Genomic DNA, 23,412 nt, shown 5'->3' with positions numbered 1-23,412 from the left:
CTCTGTGGGGGGGTACAGGCAGAGTGGGAAGCTACTCTGGTTGCCAGATCTGCTTGTGCTGACTCTTCTGTTGTTCATTGTATTGGAGAGTTGGCTAAAGCATACACAGATCTGGCAACCCGGCTAGCGGCAACTGAAGATCTTGTTACTGTTGACTTGAGGTTACTTGAGGGCCTTCATCATGCCGCAGCTGTGTGCAAGGGTGCTCCACCAGGGTTGAGTCACATTCAGGCTTGACCTATAAATCTGCTGACAATAAGACTAAATAGTAAGGTTGTGTTCGGTCAGGCTCAATATGACTCACTTGTTGGCTTGATCGTGGCACTCCAATCCAAGTATTTTGGTTTATACGGGGACCCAAATGTTTGTGTTGATCTAACTGAACCTAATTGATTAATTGGATGAGGTCGGCTGTGTCGGGCTAGTACCTTGGGTTGAGATCAGAGATTAGTGGAAAACCTGCAGATGCTACACTTTTAGGAAAAAAAGGGTTCCCAAAGAGTTCTCCGGCTGTCCCCATAGGATAACTATTTTTGGATCTAGATAGAACCCTCTGGAAAGGGTTCTAGATGGAACCAAAAAAGGTTCTTCAAAGTGCTCTCCCATGGGGACAGTCAACAAACAATTTTTGGGGTTCAACTTTCTTTTCTTTTTTCTTAAGAGTGTAGGGTACTCCAAAATGATATGTGACATGTAGGACAAAGGAGAGACCGGGGACATGGCACCTAGAGACAGACATGTGACTTTTAGTCAGCTTTCCTTATTAACCTCTGTTGCAACAGCTGAAAATGTGGAAGTGACCTTGTTGACGTTTGAGAGGACATTCATACATCCTCTTATGAAAGCCCACAGTTTCATATCATTTCAGTAGTTGCCATTGTAAACAGAATGATTCAATACCTGAATAGAATTGTGTCTAGAACAGCCCGTTTTTAATCTATGCTTATTGTTACATCGACAGTGTGGAACACATCCAACTGTCACTGATGTTTGGAAAATGTTTAACACTTGTTTGTTTTGTTTGACTCCACTACACATTCATAATCCATATTTAATGCATTCGCACCACTACATAAGCATTTAAATAAGTTAATCATCGACACTCAGCCATTATATGGCAGTGGATGACTCACTCTTGAATGTCCTACTGTAAATGAGATCGTAAGAGTTGCTTTATTACACCCAGAGTCAACATCTGACCCGAGACTGGATACAACCATCAGACCTTATATGACTTATTAGTTCCTTCCCATTCCACCTGGCCGGTGTCCAACTCAGTATAGTTCCACAATGACCGGTGGGTCATTTACCGGTTAGTATCAAACAGTAACTTTCCTACACCTGCTGACCGTGCCGCTCGTAACACGTCTTGCCTGGTCCCAGACCTGTTTGTGTTGTCCTGCCAACTCCTATGGTCACTGTCAACTCAAACAATGGCAAGACAGCCCAAACAGATCTCAGACCAGGCTATAACACGTCTGGGGATACAATACACCTTTTTAGCGTGGGCGACGGGGGGCTGAGAACCAGGCTGTATGGAAAGTGTAGTGGTGCTGGAAAATCATGGTTGAATTATGTACATGCTCTTCCTCTCTCATGGTTCCTTCGTTAAATGTGTGTGTGTGTGTGTGTTATTTATTTTTTTCCTTCCGTGTGTGTGTGTGTGTGTGTGTGTCAGGGAGGCTGCTGAGGGAAGGATAGATCATATTAACGGCCAGAATGGAATGACATGGAAACCATGTGTTTGGTGTATTTGATACCATGCCACTGATTCTGCTCCAGCCATTACCACGAGCCCTGTCCTCCTCAATTAAGGTGCCACCATCCTCCTGTGGTATATTTGTGTGTGTGTGTCCCAGGCTCATCTGTACACAATGCCAGTTTCCTGTCCTGTGGTCAATACTGTGAAAAGTCCCCCACAAGACTTACAAATAGGGAGACTTCTCACCGTGAGCATTTACATCATTGCCTCGCTCAACAGCAGCTGCATGACCCGGTTGAGAAAGCTTGGCTTGGTCTGGCCCCTGTAACATTACTTTAAAAGCTGAGTTTCCAGGACCCAAATGAAGCCTGCTCCTGGATTTGAAAGGCTTCAAATGAGGTGGTGCTTGTTTTGACTCAAAGCTGAAACATAAAAACAGACTCGTATCGCCGTAAGGCCAGTGAGGAACACTCCCAGATGCGCATCGGTTGGTCAGAATTAGCATAATTCCACTCAGAGCAGGTGTCTGGTGGTTTTTCGTTCACCGTAATTTGGTGAGATATTACCACTAATCACCATGGCGATCACACCTCTGACCTTTTTTTTTTGTGCATTTGTGTGAGTCATTCATAGGCACAGATTCACATGCAGCGCGGTGCTATCTGGCACACATTATCACTCACATGTGGGTTATAGTGGGTTTATAGGGGATTTCTCTGTCTCGATGGGGAGTTTTTGAGCCTGTTATTGGATACAAACACTTGCAGTTGGTGGGAGGGATTGAAGTGTCTTGTCTTATGAAAAAAAAAAAAAACGTTTGTTTTCACTCAACAAAGGAAGCTCCACTGTCCATGTCGGAAACCCCAACCCTGGGCTCTAACCCATGGTGAAGTTCCCTAGTGGGGCAAGACAGGACAACACGTAGTGCGGCTTCCGCCGAGGACAGTACCGTTGGATATGTCTCTATATTGGAATCTTAGAATGTGTACAGTCAATTCATACACTCCTAGCCTGGTCCCAGATCTGTTCGTGCTCTTGCCAACTCCTACTGCTGTTATTGTTATCAGGATAAAGGTATGACAATGAGTGAAACGAAGTTGGGCATGATGGCACAAATAGATTGGCGCTCGGGCTAATACCATAGCTGGTTCTATTGTGAATGTCCAGGATCCTACATTACTGTCGCGGGTTAATCAACACACTGATGACTTTGACAGTCATTTTCACAGGCCTTTCTTGAGACATCTGCAGATTGTGTCATGACCAAAAAAACGTCCGGCTGTTGATCAATGTGCGGTCAACACGTTCATACAGTAGGCTACTGTACTTATCACTGTACGTTATCAAGTGGTGAGGTAGTCACATGTCACCGACGTTACTTGAAGATTGTTGTGAAAAACGATTAGACATTTTTAGTTCAATTACATAATTATGAACAAATGACTACCAGTTATTATGGTAATAGACAGAAAATGAATCCGCCTCCAGTAGTTTTGAGGAGATAATGTACATTTTATTAATGTGACTGTTATTGGATCTTATTACGTTGATGCAGAGACTGGATCACTGAAACGTGAAACTCCTGTGATTGAGAGTGAAATTGCCTGTTATACATCAACACCCTCATCCTGTCATGCATAACAGGAGATTCAACACAATTACAACACGACTGAAACAAAGCCCAACCATAGATCCTAACACCTGGGTCGAAACAGGCGTGAAACAGAAACATTTTGAAGCCGAAAAATGAGATTTGTTTTTAATATACCAGTTCATGTTCTCTGTTTCAAAACATGTTCAAATCGTTTGGTTTCTACTGAACATGCCCTTGTTGTCCGTCCTAACATCAGGAAGCCCAAGGTCCTATTGTCTCTATATGATTCCCAGGAACACAGATGAGGGCGATGCCTATGAAGGGCCATAGAAATGTAATAAACTATACGACGGGCAGGAAGAGAAAATAGAATAACTGTTTGTTTATCTCTCCATCCCCCTGAAATTCCCTCCCGTCCTGTGGCTTTTCCACAGAACTCATGAGGGCATTTTCATATGTCCCCTGCGATGTATACCAAGATGCAAAACTGGACCGGTGTTTACTTCCTTGATCTGATGACAGTCTAATATGCTTTCACGGAAAGGGAGGGATGACTGGAGAGAGGTGTGATGTTTATCTTCTTATCCCTCTCTTCTACTCCAGGCCGGGAGAAGACATGCAGCACACGTCGTGTACTGAGGACCGGATCCAGCATGCTCTGGACCGATGTCTGGATGGGCTCAGACCCAGCCCCACGGCGCCACAACCCTGGAACGGTAAGCCTCATCTGGGCTGAGCAGGGTCGGACGTGGGCGGGTGTATTTCATCTCTTCGCTGGTGACTTCTTATTCATTCTCAGGGAATTTGATTCCCAGTGTATTTCACTTGAGACATGCAGTGCTTTATTTCTTTAAGAAAGGCACAATATGGTTGTTCACATGATATGGACAGCAGGCCTGTTCATTGTCACCGTTGCATGTAGTTCATGTCATAGTGTTGTTCCGAACTGTAGGGACGTTTTCTACGTGTGGTGTCACAGAATATCAAAAAGCCTGAAACGTTTCACATTTCAAGTGTCCAGCCACATGTCAACACCTCCGCCGGAAAACCTCCCTCCGTCATCAGTCGGATCACACTGACCGTAAATTGTTCTTTCTCAACTTCTGAACACCAGAACTGTTCGTGGTGACCGGTATATCTGAAGCCCAGTAGGCCTAGTGAGTCTGTCTGTTGTTGAAAACTCAGTGGAGTGTAATTACGCGCTAGAGGAAGTATCAACGTTGACACTATGGCTGTGGCGGAAGTGGTGTGTGTGTGTGTGTGTGTGTGCGCACACACACAGAGAGAGAGAGACCCTGGTGACATAGACCTGAAAGTATGATGAGGTAGTGTGAGGGGGTAGGATTGGTTTGTGTAGCAGAGCGTAGCAACACCAACTGTGTCAGATATCATACACCTACATACACACTGTGGTTTTATACATCACATTTTCAGGAGGTACCTTGTTGCCACATCGGTGTTGAAATGACGTTATTAATTTGTTCGAAGTACATTGTGTACCCTTCAGGGAAGCTGCATATTCTATATTCATAACATGTTGCACAATGTGGCCTCTGATGTGACGTGTGTGTGTGTGTGTGTGTGTGTGTGGGATTCAGTCCTGATGTGCTCGGCGGGCCAGTCGATGAACCGCTGGAGTCTGGAGGAATTGGTGAAGAGAGACCCAGAGAACTTCCTCATCCTCCTGCAGCAGGTCCTCAGGAAGACCCGAGAGGTGAGGGGTCACAGGTCATTACTGAAAGGGCAGAGGCCATCATAACTCCTCTACTTAGGATGCTGCTATGACCTAGATTCTTATGGTCACATGTCATGATGACCCCACGCCTCTACAGAATGTAGATGAGATCTACAGTATGTGATTAGGAGCAGTATGGCACCTTGTGGTGGGAATTGAGAACTGAAACTGTGAAGTGTGGACATGTGAATTAACTTTTGGATCTCTGTATGTGTGTGCAGGTCCAGGATCAGTGTCAGTATGAGCTTGTGGCTCCCCTCGCTATCATGTTCACCTCCACTCTGTTACAGGTAATCAATCAAATCAATCAATCAATCAATCAATGAATGAATCAACCAAACACAAGAACCCCAACCTTAGTGACCTGTAACTAGGTGTTTTTCTGGTTGCAGACCCCCTTCTGTCCCCCTGCCACGGAGCTGCTGGAGGAGGCCTGTGAGGTGTTTGGCTGTTTCCTGACTTGGCCAGAGCCTTACTGTAGTGTGTGTAAAGGACTGCTCTCCACCTTACACCAGGAGCTCAAGGCCCCAGGTAAACATGGGAAGACGTGGGCTACTCTAGGTTTTCTAACTATCCATGCTTCTATGGGGTTTTTGAACTATTAATTTACTTCATTGATGAGGTCAAAAACAGACATGTGTAAGACAGCCTTCCTTTTTTTGCGAGGCAACAAGTGTTTAGGTTGATTCCGTTTGATTCTTAAACGGTAAACATTTTTTCCGTTATGAATACACCCCATGTCATGTACTGTGGCTCAGTCACCCATGATCAGTGACTGCCCCCTAGTGACACAAACAGATAAAACAGTAAGATGAAACGCACAAGTGCAGTGCCTTCAGAAAGTATTCACACCCCTTGACTTTTTCCACATTTTGTTGTGTTAGTCTGAATTTAAAATGGATTAAATGAAGATTTATTTTATCACTGGCCAACACACAATACCCCACAACGTCAAAGTGGGATTATGTTCTTAGAAATGTTACTAATTAATAGACAATGAAAAGCTGAAATGTCTTGAGTCATTAAGTATTCAACCCCTTATTTATAGCAAGCCTAAATAAGTTCAGGAGTTAAACATGTGCTTAACAAATCACAGAATAAGTTGACATGGACAACATTGTTGTTACGCCACCTACTTGACAGAGTGGGGGAAAAAATGAAGCCTGTACAGAATATAAATATTCAAAATCATGCATCCTGTTTGCAACAAAAAATGTAGCAGAGCAATTCACTTTTTGTCATGAATATAAATTATGTTTGGGGCACATCCAATACAACACATTACCTGGGTTGGGGAGTAACGGATTACATGTAGTTACATGTAAGGGATTACAACAACAACAAAAAACTATAACTGTAAACCGTTACATTACCAGCAAAAATATTGTATTCAGAGTACAGATTACTTTTGAAAAACTAGATGGTTACTTTAAGGATTACTTTTAAATTCAGAAAGGATGTTTGCGGAAAAAAATATTTGACACTTCTGTTTTTTTCAATGACGTTCAAATCGGCATTGAAAAAAGGGGCACATTTTAGGTTTGTTCCACCTGAGCGAGTCTGACCAGAAGTCCGAGATCACTATGATGACACACCAAATGTGTTTGATGGATCGTGGGGAAAAGAGCAAGAATAGGCTTTCGTAGGCCACAGTCCAAGCAATGTGTTCCAATGGTACGAATGCTGTCGGCATCCAAAGATTATCCAACTTGAATAAACGCTTGGCGGTAAGAATGACAGCAGTGGTGTAGTCTACAGGGATATCATTTATTATTGATATCTACATACAGTTTACATACACCTTAGCTAAATACATTTAAACTCCGTTTTTCACCATTCCTGACATTTAATCCTAGTAAAAATTCCCTGTCTTAGGTTAGTTAGGATAACCACTTTATTTTAAGAATGTGAAATGTCAGAATAATTGAAGAGAATGATTTATTTCAGATTTGATTTCTTTCATCACATTCCCAGTGGGTCAGAAGTTTTACATACACTCAATTCGTATTTGGTAGCATTGCCTTTAAATTGTTTAACTTGGGTCAAACGTTTTGGGTAGCCTTCCACAAGCTTCCCACAGTAAGTTGGGTGAATTTTATCAGAGGCCTCTAAAGCCATGACATTTAGCTATTTGCTCCATACGGATTGTGGTTGTTGTGGATGGCTTTTCACAAATCTCAATGTGTATTTGAACCCAATAATGGTTGAATACAAGAAATGTAAACTTCCTATCAATCATTGTTTTTGAAACCAGTGGACAGCCAGTGAAAAATGTGCTCTTGCAGCTGCATAGTGCAGATCCAAGCCTACGGAATAAAAGTGGGGCTTTTAATGCGCAATCTAATTAATGCTGATAAAAATAAATCCATAGGCCTGATGGACACATGCTCAAACTTGCACCCTTTTGATAGACTTGACGGGGCAATCTGTAGTTTGCACACCAATATCTCTCTCTACCTGTACATGATCATTTATCACTCCAGTGTTAATCTGCAATATTGTAATTATTCGCCTACCTCCTCATGCCTTTTGCACACATTGTATATAGACTCCCCTTTTTTTCTACTGTGTTATTGACTTGTTAATTGTTTACTCCATGTGTAACTCTGTGTTGTCTGTTCACACTGCTATGCTTTATCTTGGCCAGGTCGCAGTTGCAAATGAGAACTTGTTCTCAACTAGCCTACCTGGTTAAATAAAGGTGAAATAAAAAATAAAAATATAAATTTTTGGACTTGTAAGTTATATATAAAACTTTGGACACCCCTACTCATTTTTATTATTTTCTACATTGTAGAATAATACTGAAGGCATCAAAACTATGAAATGACACATAAGGAATCATGTAGTAACCAAAAAAGTGTTAAACAAAATATATTTTAGATTCTTCAAAGTAGCCACCCTTTGCCTTGATGACAGCTTTGCACACTCTTGGCAAAGCATGCCATTCCATGAGTGCAACATTTTATTTTTCAACTCAAATAAATGAGTCCTCCATGACTTCAAAATCATTAACAACAGACTAGGGCTTGCTAATAAGTCCTTAGTTTGATCAACAACCAATTTTATAATAATGGGCAAATGTTGTATAATCTATGTGTGGAAAGCTCTTAGAGACTTACCCAGAAAGACTTTTAACAGCTGTTATTGCTGCCAAAGGTGCTTCTACAAGTATTGACTCAGAGATGTGAATACTTATTTAAATGAGGTATGTCTGTATTTAAATTTTCATACATTTGCACAAACAATATGTCATAACTTTATCATTATGAGGTATTGTGTGTAACAAAAAAAAAATTTGTTTATTTATTTTTACAATTCAGATCCATTTTGAATTTGGCTGTAACACTGCTATATGTGGAATAGTCAAAGGGTTGTACGATTGTATGAACCTGATCACCTCAAATTGTTCAAGTTAGGTAAACCTGTCTGCGCAAACATGCGCCAGTGATAATGGAGAAGTGCTTGACGGTTCTGTGGTAGCCTGTTCTTTGAAAGCGGATGTGTGATTTCAATTCACAAAAGGGGAAAAAAGCAGAACTATAACAAACCTGTCAACTACCTGGAAGAGAATAATGACAGATAAGATAAAAGACTCCCGCTGAAATCTGAGAAAGTCACGTCAGGTACAGGCCAATGAATGAATGAGCTTGCAGTGGATGTGAATGGGGATCACTATTTTGTGAGGTGAAAATATATAATTGTGTGCAGTACAATACTTTAGTCAAGAACAATCAACTTATTCAGCGTGTGTTCACTTCACAGGCATTTCCTATCACAGACTGGTGAGAGAAGAGCAAGGCCTGGCCACTTCAAAACATCGCTCAAAAACAATGTAGGTTGTCAACAGTTTAACGGCTATATTTTACTACTTATTATTATGAATGATTGTGCAATCTTGTCATGCACACGTAAACCACACGTCTGGAACTCCTCTTCAGTTATTGGTTCTCCCCACCCCTTCCCATCCCTGCCCAATATATCACTCCTTCCTTTTCACTCTCGTGTTGGTTTTTCTTCTGTTAGCGTTCCTCTTGTTCTGTTTCTGTGTAACTGCATGTGTATTTACAGTTGAAATTGGAAGTTTATATACACTTAGGTTGGAGTCATTAAAACTAGTTTTTCAACCACTCCACAAATTTATTGTTAACAAACCATAGTTTTGGCAAGTCGGTTAAGTAATTTTTCCAACAATTGTTTAAAAACAGTTTATTTCACATATAATTCACTGTATCACATTTCCAGTGGGTCAGAAGTTTACATACACTAAGTTGACTGCGCCTTTAAATAGCTTGGTAAATTCCAGAACATTATGTCATGGCTTTAGAAGCTTCGAATAGGCTAATTGACATAATTTGAGTCAATTGGAGGTGTACCTGTGGATGTATTTCAAGGCCTACCTTCAAACTCCGTGCCTCTTTGCTTGACATCATGGGAAAATCAAAAGAAATCAGCCAAGACCTCAGAAAACAAATTGTAGACCTCCACAGGTCTGGTTCTTCCTTGGGAGCAATTTCCAAATGCCTGAAGTTACCACGTTTATCTGTACAAACAATAGTACGCAAGAATACACACCATAGGACCAAGCAGCCATCATACCGCTCAGGAAGGAGACGTGTTCTGTTTCCTAGAGATGAACGTACTTTGGTGCAAAAAGTGCAACTCAATCCCAGAACAACAGCAAAGGACCTTGTGAAGATGCTGGAGGAAACTGGTGCAAGAGTATCTATATCCACAGTAAAACAAGTCAGATATCAACATAACCTGAAAGGCTGCTCGGCAAAGAAGAAGCCACATCTCCAAAACTGCAATAAAAATGCCAGACTACGGTTTGACACTGCACATGGGGACAAAGATCGTACTTGTTGGAGAAATGTCCTCTGGTTTGATGAAACAAAAATAGAACTGTTTGGCCATAATGACCATCGTTATGTTTGGAGGAAAAGCTTGCAAGCTGAAGAACATCATCCCAACCTTGAAGCACGGGGGTGGCAGCATCATGTTGTGGGGGTGCTTTGCTGCAGGAGGGACTTCACAAAATAGATGGCATGAGGAAGGGAAATGATGTGGATATATTGAAGCAACATCTCAAGACATCAGCCAGGAAGTTAAAGCTTGGTCACAAATGGGTCTTTCAAATGGACAATGACCCCAAGCACACTTCCAAAGTTGTGGCAAAATGGCTTAAGGACAACAGAGTCAAGGCATTGGAGTGGCCCTCACAAAGCCCTGACCTCAACCCTATAGAAAAGTTGTGGGCAGAACTGAAAACGTGTGTGCGAGCAAGGAGGCCTACAAACCTGACTCAGTTACACCAGCTTTGTCAGGAGGAATGGGCCAACATTCACCCAACTTATTGTGGGAAGCTTGTGGAAGGCTACCTGAAACGTTTGATCCAAGTTAAACGATTTGAAGGCAATGCTACCAAATACTAATTAGTGTATGTGAACTTCTGACCCACTGGGATTGTGATGAAAGAAATAAAAGCTGAAATAAATCATTCTCTCTACTATTATTCTTACATTTCACAATCTTAAAATAAAGTGGTGATCCTAACTGACCTAAGACAGGGAATTTTTACTGGGATTAAATGTCAGGAATTGTGAAAAACTGAGTTTAAATGTATTTGGCTGAGGTGTATGTGAACTTCCGTCTTCAACTGTATATATACGTCTTTGTATGTGTGCCGAGAGACAAAGGCATTTGTATCTTCCTGTTCTACAATTCATGTAACAAGGAATAATAATATTGACTCGTTTTTAGAGCGCAGACCTCTATCACCCCTGTGTTTTCCACCATGTCAACCCTATGTCATCTCATCCCTATAGGACGGTTCTGTTGATGAACCCTAGTGAGGTGCCTCCTGAGTTCCTGTCTGTAGCAGACCAACTGAGTAGTATCCAACGGTCTCAGAGAGAGACGTATATCACCCTGGTCAAACATGCCTACCAGGCTACCCTGGGCACCAAGTACACCCTGGCCAGCATCCACAAAGCCCTGCAGGTACTGGACGATGCAATATACCATTGGAATGCTGTACAAATATATATTTTATTTTAGTTAATATTTTATTAGTCTTGATGGCTGTGTAATCTGTTTAGTTTTCCATCATAGTCCAAATCAATGTTTAGTAGTTTGTTAGTACCCATCTTCTGTACAGTAACACAACATGACTCTCCACAGGTCAGGAGTCTAGAGGAGCTGGCGGAGATCTTCTCCATGGTAACCGACGTCCTGGAGACGGCCGCTGCCATGGACGACCCGGCGAAAGGCCGTGATCATGTGACCCAGGGCCTGGAGGGGCTGAGGGAGAGGATGGGTGTCCCAGCGTCCAATGGCAGGAAGTCTGAAGGTGAGAGGGCGGAGCCTAACCTATTCTAACCTATTCTAACCTATCCTAACCTATTCTATTGATTTGTCAAAATGAAGCTAATGCGAAAAATTTCCATACAGTATGTGTAAATGTGTCGTTGTATTCATTCTGTTTTTAGGAATGTTGCAAACTCTACCACTGCCCACAGCCAAGTGCTACATGTTTCACTGGGACAAGGACAACTTTGGTAAAGGACTTTGGTCTTCACTCTCTCATGAAATGGCTTGTCATGGGATCCCTCTTGAGTCTGGTTCCTCTTTAGGTTTCTCCTACCTAGTTTGACTTTCCTTTCTGTTTGATGGTTTCGACTTGGATTGTGATAAATTAATTTGTATACTGTGCTTTACAGTACATGCAACTGATGGTCTTTGTGATTTTCAGATATCCTCAACACCATCCTGGAGAACGAGCATGACCTAACCGGCTTCCAGACCTCCAGTGGTCAGGGTGACTGCGAAGATGATGATGAGGAGGAGGAGGAGGAGGAGGAAGGGGCAGAGTTCGACCTGGAAGAGGGAGAGAAGGAAGAAGGAGAGGAGGAGTTTGTCTCCGCCATGTCTATGTACAACTGCTGCAGTGTGGACCACCGAGCCTCTACCTTCTCCACCGTCTCCTCACTCTCCACTGCCTCTAAAGACTCCATGTACTCCACCTTGTCCTTGGCCTCCGGATCCTACGCCCCCTCCGTTCTCTCAGTCACTTCCGGCATCGACAGTGACTTCTACGAAGACCCCGAGGACGCCACCTCCAGCCCCTCCCCTTTGGAACGGAGCCCATCATCCGGCAAGTCAACCAAAGCTTCGGCTCGTCTGAGCCAGCACTTCTCCCGTTTCTTCAAGACAAAGACACAGTCCCTGACCAGAGCCAAGAGCCTCGGCAGCCCAGATGCTAAGGACTTGGTCGCGGTTCGTTCAAAGCGTTCCAACTCTCTCCCGCAGCAGGTGCACCTAGTCAGCCCAGACTCTTTGTTCCAGACCCCCTGTACCCCCCAGGCCCTCAAGCACGTGTGCTTCCGCCGGAGGCCCATCCTGAGCAGTGACGAGGAGGGTAACGGTAATTCCACTACCCTGAGGGTGGTAGTATTCGGGGCTGACCATGTGGCGGGCAAGGTGGCGAGAGCCTATAGTAACCTACGCCAGAGAGAGAACGCCTGCCCGAGCCTCAGCAGAGCCTTCCGGCTGCAGTTCTTCTTTGTGCCCGTGAAGAGGGATGGTGTTGTGAGGTGCCCTAGCCCCGGAGGCCAGTCGGCTAGCCCACGGAGAGGAAGTACAGTGAGTACAACTGTTATAGTGTAGTGGCTCTTTTTAAGTGGCCCTATCAGATTTGTTTTATTTCACCTTTATTTCACCAGGAAGGGCTCATTGAGATTTGAAATCTCTTTTTCAAGAGCGTCCTGGTCAAGATAGGCAGCACCAAATCATTACAGACAGACAACATGAAAAACCACAAGTGATCTAGTAAAGGCCATAGAATTCAACAAAATCGTAAAACCGCAAATTTAAAACCTTGACAGGTCAGGGAATCAGCCTCAAAATCCTTCGTCAGTGATTTAAAAACACCAATCGGGACAAGTTCTTCCAGCATAAAAATATCTTGTAAGGTGTTCCAAGCCGATGGCGCAGAGTACATAAAAGCCCTTTTGCCAAATTCAGTTCATTTGGAACAGTTAGCAGGATTTTTATTTTACCTTTATTTTACTAGGCAAGTCAGTTAAGAACAAATTCTTATTTTCAATGACGGCCTAGGAACAGTGTTCCTTGTTTTTTCAATTTATAAATTGAACTTCAATTCACTTCCTGATGAGGTTGACCCAAACCATGTTACAGTTTCTGGTGCACCATAAGAAACATCATCTCTAAAGCTTAACGTCAATTCTAGATAATGGGTAGATAGCTGTTTAGGAGACTGTTTCCCTCAGGACCAAGTTTGGCAAACCCTGCGATAGAGCAGCGGCATTCAATTCAGGATGAGTCGTCAGGCAATGTTTCTGTGGCCATACAATACTATTACTACTCTGCAGCTAAAATGAGACTGACCTATTGTTCTTTTAGGAGCTCAACAATCTGGGCACAGAAGACAGCACTAACGACATAGCCCGTTTCATTGGTATGCTGGACCCCTGGTACGAACGCAACACCTTGAGCCTGCTCAGTCTACCAGCCAGCGTGGTGTGTCAGGTAAGACCACACTTTGTGTGACATATCAAATGATGAACATGATTGAAAAATGGATGTGTTGTCTCACACTCGGTCAATGGTGTTCCCTGTGTCTTGCAGCAAACCTCTAAGATAGAGTCCGATTTGTATGATAGTTCCTATGAGGATCGTCTGCCCATCCTGGCTGACCTGGTGTTGTACTACTGTCGCCATGCCGCCAGGCCTGCACTGATGCAGCTCTACCAAGCTGAGGTGAGGTCTGGATTCTCTTTTCTGTCCTTTTTCTCTGTCCTGCTCTCTCTTTCTCTCTCTCACACACACACACACACTGCACATCTCCTATACTCAACCTCCATGTTATAAATGTGTGTGTTGAGTGTTTGATGTCCTTGGGGTTGTAGATGACGTTAGCTGGAGGCGAGAGGAGGACAGAGGTTTTCATTCACTCCCTAGAGCTGGGCCACACCGCGGGTACACGAGCCATCAAGGCTATGGGTACGTACATCTGCCTCAGCACTGTCTCTTAGCAACCTGCCCATAATAAACAACAGGCAGGTAAGATTTTCCAAACAGAAAATATGCGTCTTGACTTCAGCCGGGAGTCTGAGGTCTGGATGGATTATGGCTGAGGGAACATCTGTTGTTTCAATCTATGATTCAGAAACTCAGTTTGTCTCGTGGTTCCATGTCGTTTCTTCCATGACACATGACAATCTCTTCCACCGCTTTTTATTTCTAAAAAAACGAAGTGACACAAAACGTATAAATCATCATTCTTCATATTCACCATCATCAATGATTTGATTATTCATCTTCAGCACCATTTTCAGCTCTATGGCTGTATCCTAATAGGGAAGCTCTGTGTTTGTCCGTTTTGTAGGTGCAGCGAGCAAGAGGTTTGGGATCGATGGCGACCGGGAGGCAGTCCCTCTGATGTTAGAGGTGGTTTACAACAGGGTAAGATGGTGTTCAGCAGCTCTTCATCCCACTAGAAACATACTGACCGTGTCAACTGCATAAAGAATCAGCGTTGTCTGATGCATTTCTGATGTCTCTCTCACTCACTCACTCACTCACTCACTCACTCACTCACTCACTCACTCACTCACTCACTCACTCTCAGGTGGTCATCAGTGGGAGAAGTCAATGGACGAAGAAAGACAAAGTTTGCACCTCCATCAACCTGACCAAAGCCTGCAAGAATCCAGAGGAACTAGGTGATATAACTACAGCAATACAACGAACTACAGTAATATAATGTTCTGGGTTCATTCATGAGTTGGACATTTTTGGGCTCACGCATGTTAGGGAGCGGCCCAATCAGTTGTAGGTTTGAAAGTTTGTTTCGTCAACGCAGACATCCTGTTTTGATCCCTTCCTTCCCCCACGGTTTCAGATTCAAAGATGGAGTGCTTGCAGTTGACGATGACAGAAGTACTGAAAAGGCAGAACTCAAACAAATCTAAGAAAGGCTACAATCAGGTGAGCAGGATGTTGTCAGATCGAGTCGGTGCGACTTGCGGTTAGTCGGCATACATCAACAACTTTACGTAAACCACAGTGCTCTATAGGGACTCCATAAGTGGAGCAACATCTCTCGTACCCCGAGAACGAGCTTCTTTCTAGATCAACCCGATAGGAAACCTGATGTACACTTTCACAGACACGTCTCAGTTTCTACCTTAACAAGAGCACGACTTTCACTTGACTTTTTTTGTTGTGGTTGTTGTCCAACACTTTTCCTGTTCACTTGATCTTACGTTAATATGACACACTGCATCCTGTAGCTCAGACAAATACAGCATTAATGCCACTAATCATTATTTTCTATATGTCATTAGGGCTGGTTTCCAAGACACAGATTAAGCCTAGTCCTGAACGCTTTCACTGGAGATTATCCTTTGATCGTGTTTTTGATCCAGGACTGTGCTTAGTCTGTGTGTGGAAAAGCCACCCTTGGAGTCACAAAATATACTTCTTATGCTTCTAATGGTCAGTTTCTACTTGACAGCAACTGAGCGTTACTGAGGTGAAGGTGGACAAGGTGCAGGTCAGTGGGACTGGTAACACCACCTTCGCTGTGTGTCTGGACCAGGATGAGAAGAAGATCTTCCAGGGTGTCACCAGGTACAGGCGTACACACACACACACACACACTGTCAGTCAGTCAGTCAGTCAGTCAGTCAGTCAGTCTTGTACAACTAACCTTGTGGGGACACACAATTCAGTCCCATTTTCTCTATCCCCTAAACCTAACCTGTACCCTAAACCTAACCCTAGCTCCAAATCTTAAAACTAACCCTTAACCTAATCCTAACCCTAAACCCCCTAGAAATAGCATTTGACCTTTTGAGGGCCAACAAAATGTCCCCAGTTGGTCACATTTTTGTTGGTTTACTGTTCTTAGTTAAACACATCCACACAGTCCCCACAAGTAAAGTTAAACATGCACACGTACAGACACACACTATCTGACCACAGTCTCTTTCCCTTCCTCCTCCTCTCCCAGGTGTGAGGTGTCTGTATGCTACAAGCCTGACAGCTCTACAGACTGGAGGTTAGGCCAGAGCCTGTCCGCCCAGATCCAGCCACTCCACCCCACCTTCTGCTCACTCCTCTGCCTGCCCATAGCCACCTTCAGCGGGGCACAGCCCTGAGAGTGGAAGACCAGCCTTAAACATATATATATATATATATATATATATATATATATATATATATATATATACTTGAATGTATTTCTGACTATTTTGTAGACAGCTGGTAACAGAGGGGAAGACTAGAAAGTGTAGGTGAAAAGCCTGGTGTCTGTGGACCAGACTAAAATGAATGGATGAGACTCTTTTTGGAGCCAAGGGACATTATGGCTGCTGGATGGTTCAGCGAACCATCCTCCTGTGATGACTAACATTGCCTGAGACCTACAGACTTCCGTTGGGCTAACAGTCTTGTGACGTTCAGGAGACCCGGGTTCAATACCCAGTTGCTTGAAATGGACACTATGGATTATGTAAATGATGTACATTTGTATACTATATATTTCTTCCCTCAAAATAACTTCATCATTACACTGTAGCTACACTAGCATTGGTGCAAGTCCTCTCTTCCGGCACTGCAATGAGCAACGGTTTCCTGAAAGGGGACATTTCTGAAATATCACAGTGACTTCTTTAGACCAGCAGGGGCGTCTATTGTGTTCACTTTCCCACACGAGAGTCACGTATGTCAGGATAATGAGGTAGGAAAAACAACCTTTCTCAGGACTCCACAGACTCATCCAATAGCAGTTATGTTAAATGTTGTTTTTACATTTTGAATGTATATATTTGACATTGTATTAAATAATCCCATTTTTGACATTTCATTGTACATACTATAAGATGTATCATATTAAGTAGCACCCCGTAATGTTTACTTGACACTGTATTTGACATAAGATATATTTTTTTATTTAGCTGATACTGATGACCGCAGGGACGCAGAGACGACATCGATATTCCAGGGTAGATTGACATGGTGTCATAGACCTGTCTATGGTGCTACAGAATATGCTCATCCAGTCCTGTTGTTTAATCAGTTGTCTAATTTCTTGTTGTCTACAGCTTTGCACTGCAGAAAATATATATAGCAGAATATCAAAATATCAATCATATCGCAGAATAAAATGCACAGTAAAATTACTTAAAGGTTGAGGTTGGTATTTTAGAAATCTTTGTGTTAAACATGGGTAGGGCTCTGGGTTTATCCTGGCTGTGACCTAACCAGTTTCCCTATGTTGTCAGGAAAACACAACAGATTCGCCCTCACAACGGCCTCAGTTCATCAGGGCATGGACTCTACAAAGTGTCGAAAGCTCTTCCACAGGAACACTAGCCCATGTTGCCTCCAATGCTTCCCACAGTTGTGTCATGTTGGCTGAATGTCTTTTAGGTGGTGAACCATTACTGATACACAATGGAAACTGTTGAGTGTGAAAACCCCAGTAGCGTTGCAGTTCTTGAAACATGCAAACTGGCACCTTCTATCTTACCCTGTGCAAAGGCACATAAATATTTTGTCTTGCCTATCGCCTAAATGGCACACACACACACAACAAATCCTTCTTTAACCTGTCTCCTTAAGTGACATCAATAACTGATCATAGCTTTCACCTGGATTCAAATCTAACTTTATTTGTCACATGCGCTGAATGCAGCAAGTGTAGACCTTACCGTGAAATGCTTACTTACAAGCCCTTAACCAACAGTGCAGTCTACAGTATGTCATGGGAAAAGCAGGTATTTCTAATGTTTTGTACATTCAGTGTATATTGCTATATAGCTAACTTCAATAAACAGATGTAAAATAAACAGAAATGAAAGGTACTGTACATGTAACAACATATAACAAAATAGTGTTGTCTGGCACTTCTGTTCTCCATATGGTACCAATTTTTATGTTAGTCTTTATTTTGTTCTATAAATTGTTTGTACTATATGAGAAATCCTATAAGAAATAAATAATGATGAAAGAAGATAAAATGAGAGGCAACATTTAAAAAAAAAACTTGTTTCTCTGGGTGTCTTTGAACATAAAGTAAGTAACAGTAGGCTGACTTAAACAGAATATCAACTGTGTTAAAAATCTATTCGAAGATGAGAAACCTCAACTAGCACGACATACAAGTCAAGTATAGGTTGTAGGCCTATTTGATAGGATTTAGCCAATCTAGATCGCCAGGGAAACATTTGAGACATCGTATTGGTTGAATAAATCCTCGGTGGGCGTGGTCATACTGTACTGCCCCGCGTGCTGCTGTCACAGCTGCAACTGAAGCAACGTGTGAAGTTGTACTTCCCGAGCAGAGTTCAATCACCCTCATAGAAAGTTTATGGATTTATTTGCTGAACCGAAAAGCAGGTAAATAGTGATTTTATCAACAGAAATAAGCTCTCTTATTAAATGTATGGGGTTTTTGTTTTGTTAATTTTGAATGGTTTTATAGTAATATAATTGCTCTTGGACCATTGCATGATTCACGTTTTATGTTCAAGTTGCACAGTTTTGTAACCTAAATACAATGCAATAATGTTACACTGTTAAACTCTTTTTCTGATATTTTTCTGTAACCTGTATTTAACCAGGAAGGGCTCATTGAGTTTTGAAATCTCTTTTTTCAAGAGCGTCCTATCTCATTACAAGATTACTGCATATTTTGTTTGGTTCCAATCTTTTACTGTTGCTGTTTAAGTTTTCCAGTGAATGAGAATCAGCTTCATTCTTTATCAATGTGGCAGTGTGGTACTACACTTAGATAAGGTAACCGAGTCTTCAGAATCTGCCACACTGTAACCTAACCAGATCAACAGAGTAGACATGGGAAGAGGTTGTTCTATTTTTAGTCTTTATAAAAAAAAGCTCCTTGCCATCATGCCTTTTCAAACACACTACGTCCCAACTGGAATACACAAAGCACAACAACAGTTTATCTCCTTAGATAATGACAACAGTTTATCTCCTGAGATAATGACAACAGTTTTTTATCTCCTGAGATAATGACAACAGTTTTTTATCTCCTGAGATAATGACAACAGTTTTATAACACAATGCCTGATTGAAGCTCTGGCTTTGTGGGCGATGTGTGTTTTGTATTGGTGAGTCTCAAACACAGCTGTCCAGGGTCCTTGTTTTAGATTCAGGTTTCCTGGTCATTCTGGGTAGCTTTGGGATGAATGGTGGCCTGGTCCCAGATCGTTTTATGCTGTCTTGCCAACTCGTATGGTCAACAGTCAACAAGACAGCACAAACAGTTCTGGGACCAGGCTAGATGCGTGATTGGTTGTTGGTGATGTTGTTTGGGCAGGGTTTGAATTACTCATCGGGTTTTGGTGCCCATTTCCAGCTATTTAATTACTGTGTTACTAAGAGCAACTTAAAGATGTACTATACAGGAATCGCTCCGCCATTTCTTGTTTGCTAAAATTCTAAGGGTGGGATGCACCAACATGGATTAAATTGAATTGTTCCCCTAATTTCAGTTTGTGACAAAACAAGCAAGTATATTGTAGTGAATCATTGTACCATCTAAACCACTGTGAAATATATTTTCCATATCCAAGCTGGTGTACAAAACCTAAAGTAAAAGAGCAAAAGTGAAACTTAAGAACAGGGGGTATAGAAATAGTGCACGCAGAACAAATCTACCGCTTCTTGGACTTGCTTTCAATGCAAATGACAGATCTATAACTCACATTTCTATGTTCATTTTGTTAGGTTGACCCAAAAGGTTACATATTGCAGCTTTAATGTATGGGTAAAGTGTTAATTGCTGGATCAATGTTCATATTTCGTGAAATTATGTGGGTTCCCAAGTTTATATTTTAAGTGCTTTATAGCGGTGCTCAGATTTGTTATGGGAGTTCCCATAAACCCTGGCCACCCCTGAATATGGACCCTCAATGACATTACCTATTGGCTTGGGTCTTCTGTATGGGATGCTGGTAGTTTCCATAGCTGAGGAGAGCTTAGGCAATGTAATTATAGGTAAAGCCCTCTGTCTCAAGGGGGTTATAAAGTAGCAACCCAGGAGTCACTGGATCCAAACACTCTAGGCTTAGGGCATGCCTATGTTGACATAAATCAAGAGTGGCCCTCTTGGGAATATGGTAGCCTTGGTGCCAGTCTGTTCCACTGTGCCTGGTTTCCTTATGGAGAGCAGTAACAGACTGGCACCCAGGCTAAGAGTCTGGCATTAGAAATGAAGATTTTACCTCCTTGTTTAACTGAAGAATTGTAAATTGAAATGCTACCTTACTCACGGTCTAAGCCTGACGCTATGAGCACATTGAGGTCACAGGCAAACCACAGACACACTTCAGCTCAGACGCACTTCAGTTTTATTTCAACAACACACCACCCGTTTGTTTTCCTAAAGAAGAATATAAAAACAAAGGCCACACTTTTGGCATCGTCGTGTGCAAAGCCTCCTGGGAGGTTGTCTCCACAATGGCTCGTCATGCTCCCTGCCAAGTGTGTGTGTGTTGCGACCCCGTCTAGTCTGACGCCCTGCGTACATCCTGCCCCAGTGGCGGATAGATTGCATTACACCAAACAACCTCCCTCGATAAATGTTTACGTGGTCATTATAACATGTCTTATAATGACCACGTACAGCAGCATTGTAAGTCAAAACCAGCCCTACTATAATCTACAAAACCATTCCTTAGGCATTCAATGGGAAAAATGCAATTTATGCTTGGGCAATGTACAACACTGTAGCTATGGTAACAACCTTGTTTTCAAACCTGGATTTTTGCTTGATAAGCATTATATTTCCCTTTAAGGAATTAATGGGAAACCGTTAAGTGCAACATTCTTATTACTATGGTAAGAGGGAAAATTATATAATTTCAAAACCTCGAACAATATGTTTCGTAAATGGCTGTAAAAAGCATAGTTGTGATAAACCAGGATCAAACGTTCTGTACTGTAGGTCTTTGTGAAAGTTGAATAGTTGCCATGGCTATAAAGTGTCATATTTATTTTGGTTAGGTTTACAGTATTTTTTTGTGCGTGCTTGTGTGAACATATGTGCATATTTGTGCATGCATGTGTGTGTACTGTACAATACAGTTGGCCACTGAGTGCTGGTGCCCAAACAACAACCACCCCAGGAGCGACATCCTCAGGTGACCCTCTGTACAGGGGCTGACCCAATTCACACCAACAGACCCCCCTGGGGACCCCCTCTTTACCCACCCTCTTCCTCTGGTCTTCCTCCATCCAGCGTGATGGTTTTAGCACATGGGGTATAAATCTTCCCCTTAGCCCCGTTGTGTCCAGTCAGAATTGTGTGTGTGTGTACGTGTGCCTCCTGAATGTGTGTGTGCATGCTCATGCGTGGGTTTGACGCAAATGTGATGGGGGAACTTATGGTAGAGGGCCAGAGGGTTGCGAGAGTCCAGTGGTCTTCAAACACTTCCTCACATTGTTCCTGCTGTGAATGCAGGAAATATCCTTGATTGATATCCCCCCTCATACCAGCAGCATAGAGGGTGCATCTGAAATGCCACCCTATTCCCTGTATGTAGAATGCACTACTTTTGTGACATATATGTTTATTTTCTTACAGGCACTTCTGCCGCTGGTGGAGGAGAATCATTGACCAGTTTATCTTGTGTGGGTTATGGTTACGTAAGGTGTTTATGGGTGAGAGGGGTTGGATGTAGGTTTACTGCTTAGTTTGATGGAGAGAAATACTGTTGGTTTTCAATGGTGTCACTTTTAGATGATTTTTTATTTTTTTATTTTGGTGCCTTGTTTTTTATGGAAATGATCGATGAACAACATTTGCACCATTTGTTACTGGACTGGTTTCCAACAACAACAAAAAACCTTTGTCGTGTTAGTTTGTGACGTGCGGTTTTAGCGTTTTTCGTCATGAATCTTGTTCTGGAGGCAGCTCTGGAGAGTGGTCACTAGCTGGCACAGCCACAAAGTCATAAAATCTGTTTTTAAACTTAAGCGTAAACTTAACCACACTGCTAACCCTAACCTTAGGCTTTAAGCAATTTGTTTTCTCATTAATTTGTAGCATATCTCGAAGTGTGACTTTGCAGCTGGCCTGTCTAAGGGGAAATCACTCAGTTCTGCCTCCAGGACAGAACTCTTGACAATAAACGTCAACTTGCTTGTGACGTGAGGCATTGCTCAACAACATACTGTAGCAACACAATTTAAGAGTTACTATAGCTGGGAAATTTCTTTGCTTATGTCATGAAAGGAATGTTCTACCGGACTATTTTGACACTGTGCTTGTCTGGTTTTTCAACTGTGACATAATATCGACTCTACACGAGACTAGTTCTCAAGGTATCTCTCTAGGTTTTGTGTACAGGTACATGTGAGCCTACAGTCTATATATATTGTTTTGCTGCTCACTGTCCTAACGTTGGGATTTCAAGCCTCAAGCCACACACACACACACCCCTCATCCCCCACCCCCACCAATTACTATACTCTCTCTTCTTCCAGGGGCTGGAAGAAGTTAGTTTACTTTACACTGCCAGGCTTGTGGTATGTCTGCGTCCTTGTTGTCGTCCGCAGGAGCATACCAGCCAACCCTGTTCATTCCTTTACTGGGTACTGCCACTGCCTGATTGGGAATGTAACCAACCAACATAGTCAAAATAGAAAATATTTGACACCTTCCATCGCTACCTTGCATTGAACACTGGTCACTTCAAATGCTGTTTATATACTGTTGTCTACTCACTGTGTATACATAGTATAGTATACATAGTACATACTGTATTCTCGTAGCTCATGCTAAGATATTTACTACTGTACCCGTGTTCATTTTGCCACTCTTTTTTTATTTATATACTCTTAAGTCTTAGAAATATGCTATGCTAGAATTTCTATGACTATCTGAACATTCCAAAAACGTTGCACCCTGCTGAACCGCAGGTTGTTAGCTCTAGCTAGCTAATGAGGTAACATGACAAGGTGTAGCCTAAACAAATGGTTTAACGGTCTGCTCTGCAAGTAGCCTTGTTTTAAAACGGCCAGCGATACGCTATGTGAAAAGCACCGGTATTATGGGTCATGCAGTATCGTTTGGACGGTAGTCTCTCAAGCCATTTTCTCTAAAGGAAAATAGGTTGACTGGCTATAGAACCTGGCTATGAAATGCACTGGGAGGGTTGCGCGGGATGACAAATTCATAGACAGCCTACTTTTCTATACTCAAAAGTGAGAAAATCATCACTAGACATCGCTAATTTCGTAAAGCAGCTTGTGTTTCTTAACCAGGCAAAGGGTAGCTAACTAGAAGGCCTGTGGTTAGCTGCGAGGAAGCAACAGAGTCGCCTG

General features: G+C 42.5%; 2 protein-coding genes across 8 annotated transcripts in view; both read left to right on the top strand.

The window, feature by feature from the left end:
• The window catches only part of LOC118364821 (phosphoinositide 3-kinase regulatory subunit 5), a 27,292-nt gene extending 8,540 nt beyond the window's left edge, over positions 1-18,752 (top strand). For 5 of the 6 annotated variants that reach the window (XM_052490349.1, XM_052490351.1, XM_052490353.1 and 2 more), the window contains 17 exons: positions 3,900-4,012; positions 4,895-5,010; positions 5,253-5,321; positions 5,424-5,562; positions 8,797-8,866; positions 10,860-11,034; positions 11,215-11,383; positions 11,523-11,591; positions 11,786-12,675; positions 13,456-13,581; positions 13,681-13,812; positions 13,962-14,055; positions 14,441-14,517; positions 14,684-14,777; positions 14,957-15,042; positions 15,572-15,687; positions 16,070-18,752. In XM_052490349.1, the coding sequence (XP_052346309.1) occupies positions 3,900-4,012; positions 4,895-5,010; positions 5,253-5,321; positions 5,424-5,562; positions 8,797-8,866; positions 10,860-11,034; positions 11,215-11,383; positions 11,523-11,591; positions 11,786-12,675; positions 13,456-13,581; positions 13,681-13,812; positions 13,962-14,055; positions 14,441-14,517; positions 14,684-14,777; positions 14,957-15,042; positions 15,572-15,687; positions 16,070-16,217 (2,683 nt within the window). In that variant the 3' untranslated portion in view covers positions 16,218-18,752. The remainder of the gene's footprint in view (positions 1-3,899; positions 4,013-4,894; positions 5,011-5,252; positions 5,322-5,423; positions 5,563-8,796; positions 8,867-10,859; positions 11,035-11,214; positions 11,384-11,522; positions 11,592-11,785; positions 12,676-13,455; positions 13,582-13,680; positions 13,813-13,961; positions 14,056-14,440; positions 14,518-14,683; positions 14,778-14,956; positions 15,043-15,571; positions 15,688-16,069) is intronic. The other variant, XR_008088366.1, reaches the window with a different exon arrangement.
• Positions 18,359-23,412, top strand: part of LOC118364822 (phosphoinositide 3-kinase regulatory subunit 6) — a 26,745-nt gene continuing 21,691 nt past the window's right edge. For both annotated transcript variants that reach the window (XM_035746563.2, XM_035746561.2), the window contains exon 1: positions 18,359-18,459. The gene's annotated coding sequence lies outside the window, so the exon portion shown is untranslated. The remainder of the gene's footprint in view (positions 18,460-23,412) is intronic.

The sequence above is a fragment of the Oncorhynchus keta genome, chromosome 32 (genome assembly GCF_023373465.1).
Source record: "Oncorhynchus keta strain PuntledgeMale-10-30-2019 chromosome 32, Oket_V2, whole genome shotgun sequence".
NCBI lineage: Eukaryota > Metazoa > Chordata > Actinopteri > Salmoniformes > Salmonidae > Oncorhynchus > Oncorhynchus keta.
Note: the sequence above shows the minus strand (reverse complement) of the source record. Positions and strands in the feature narration are given on the sequence as shown.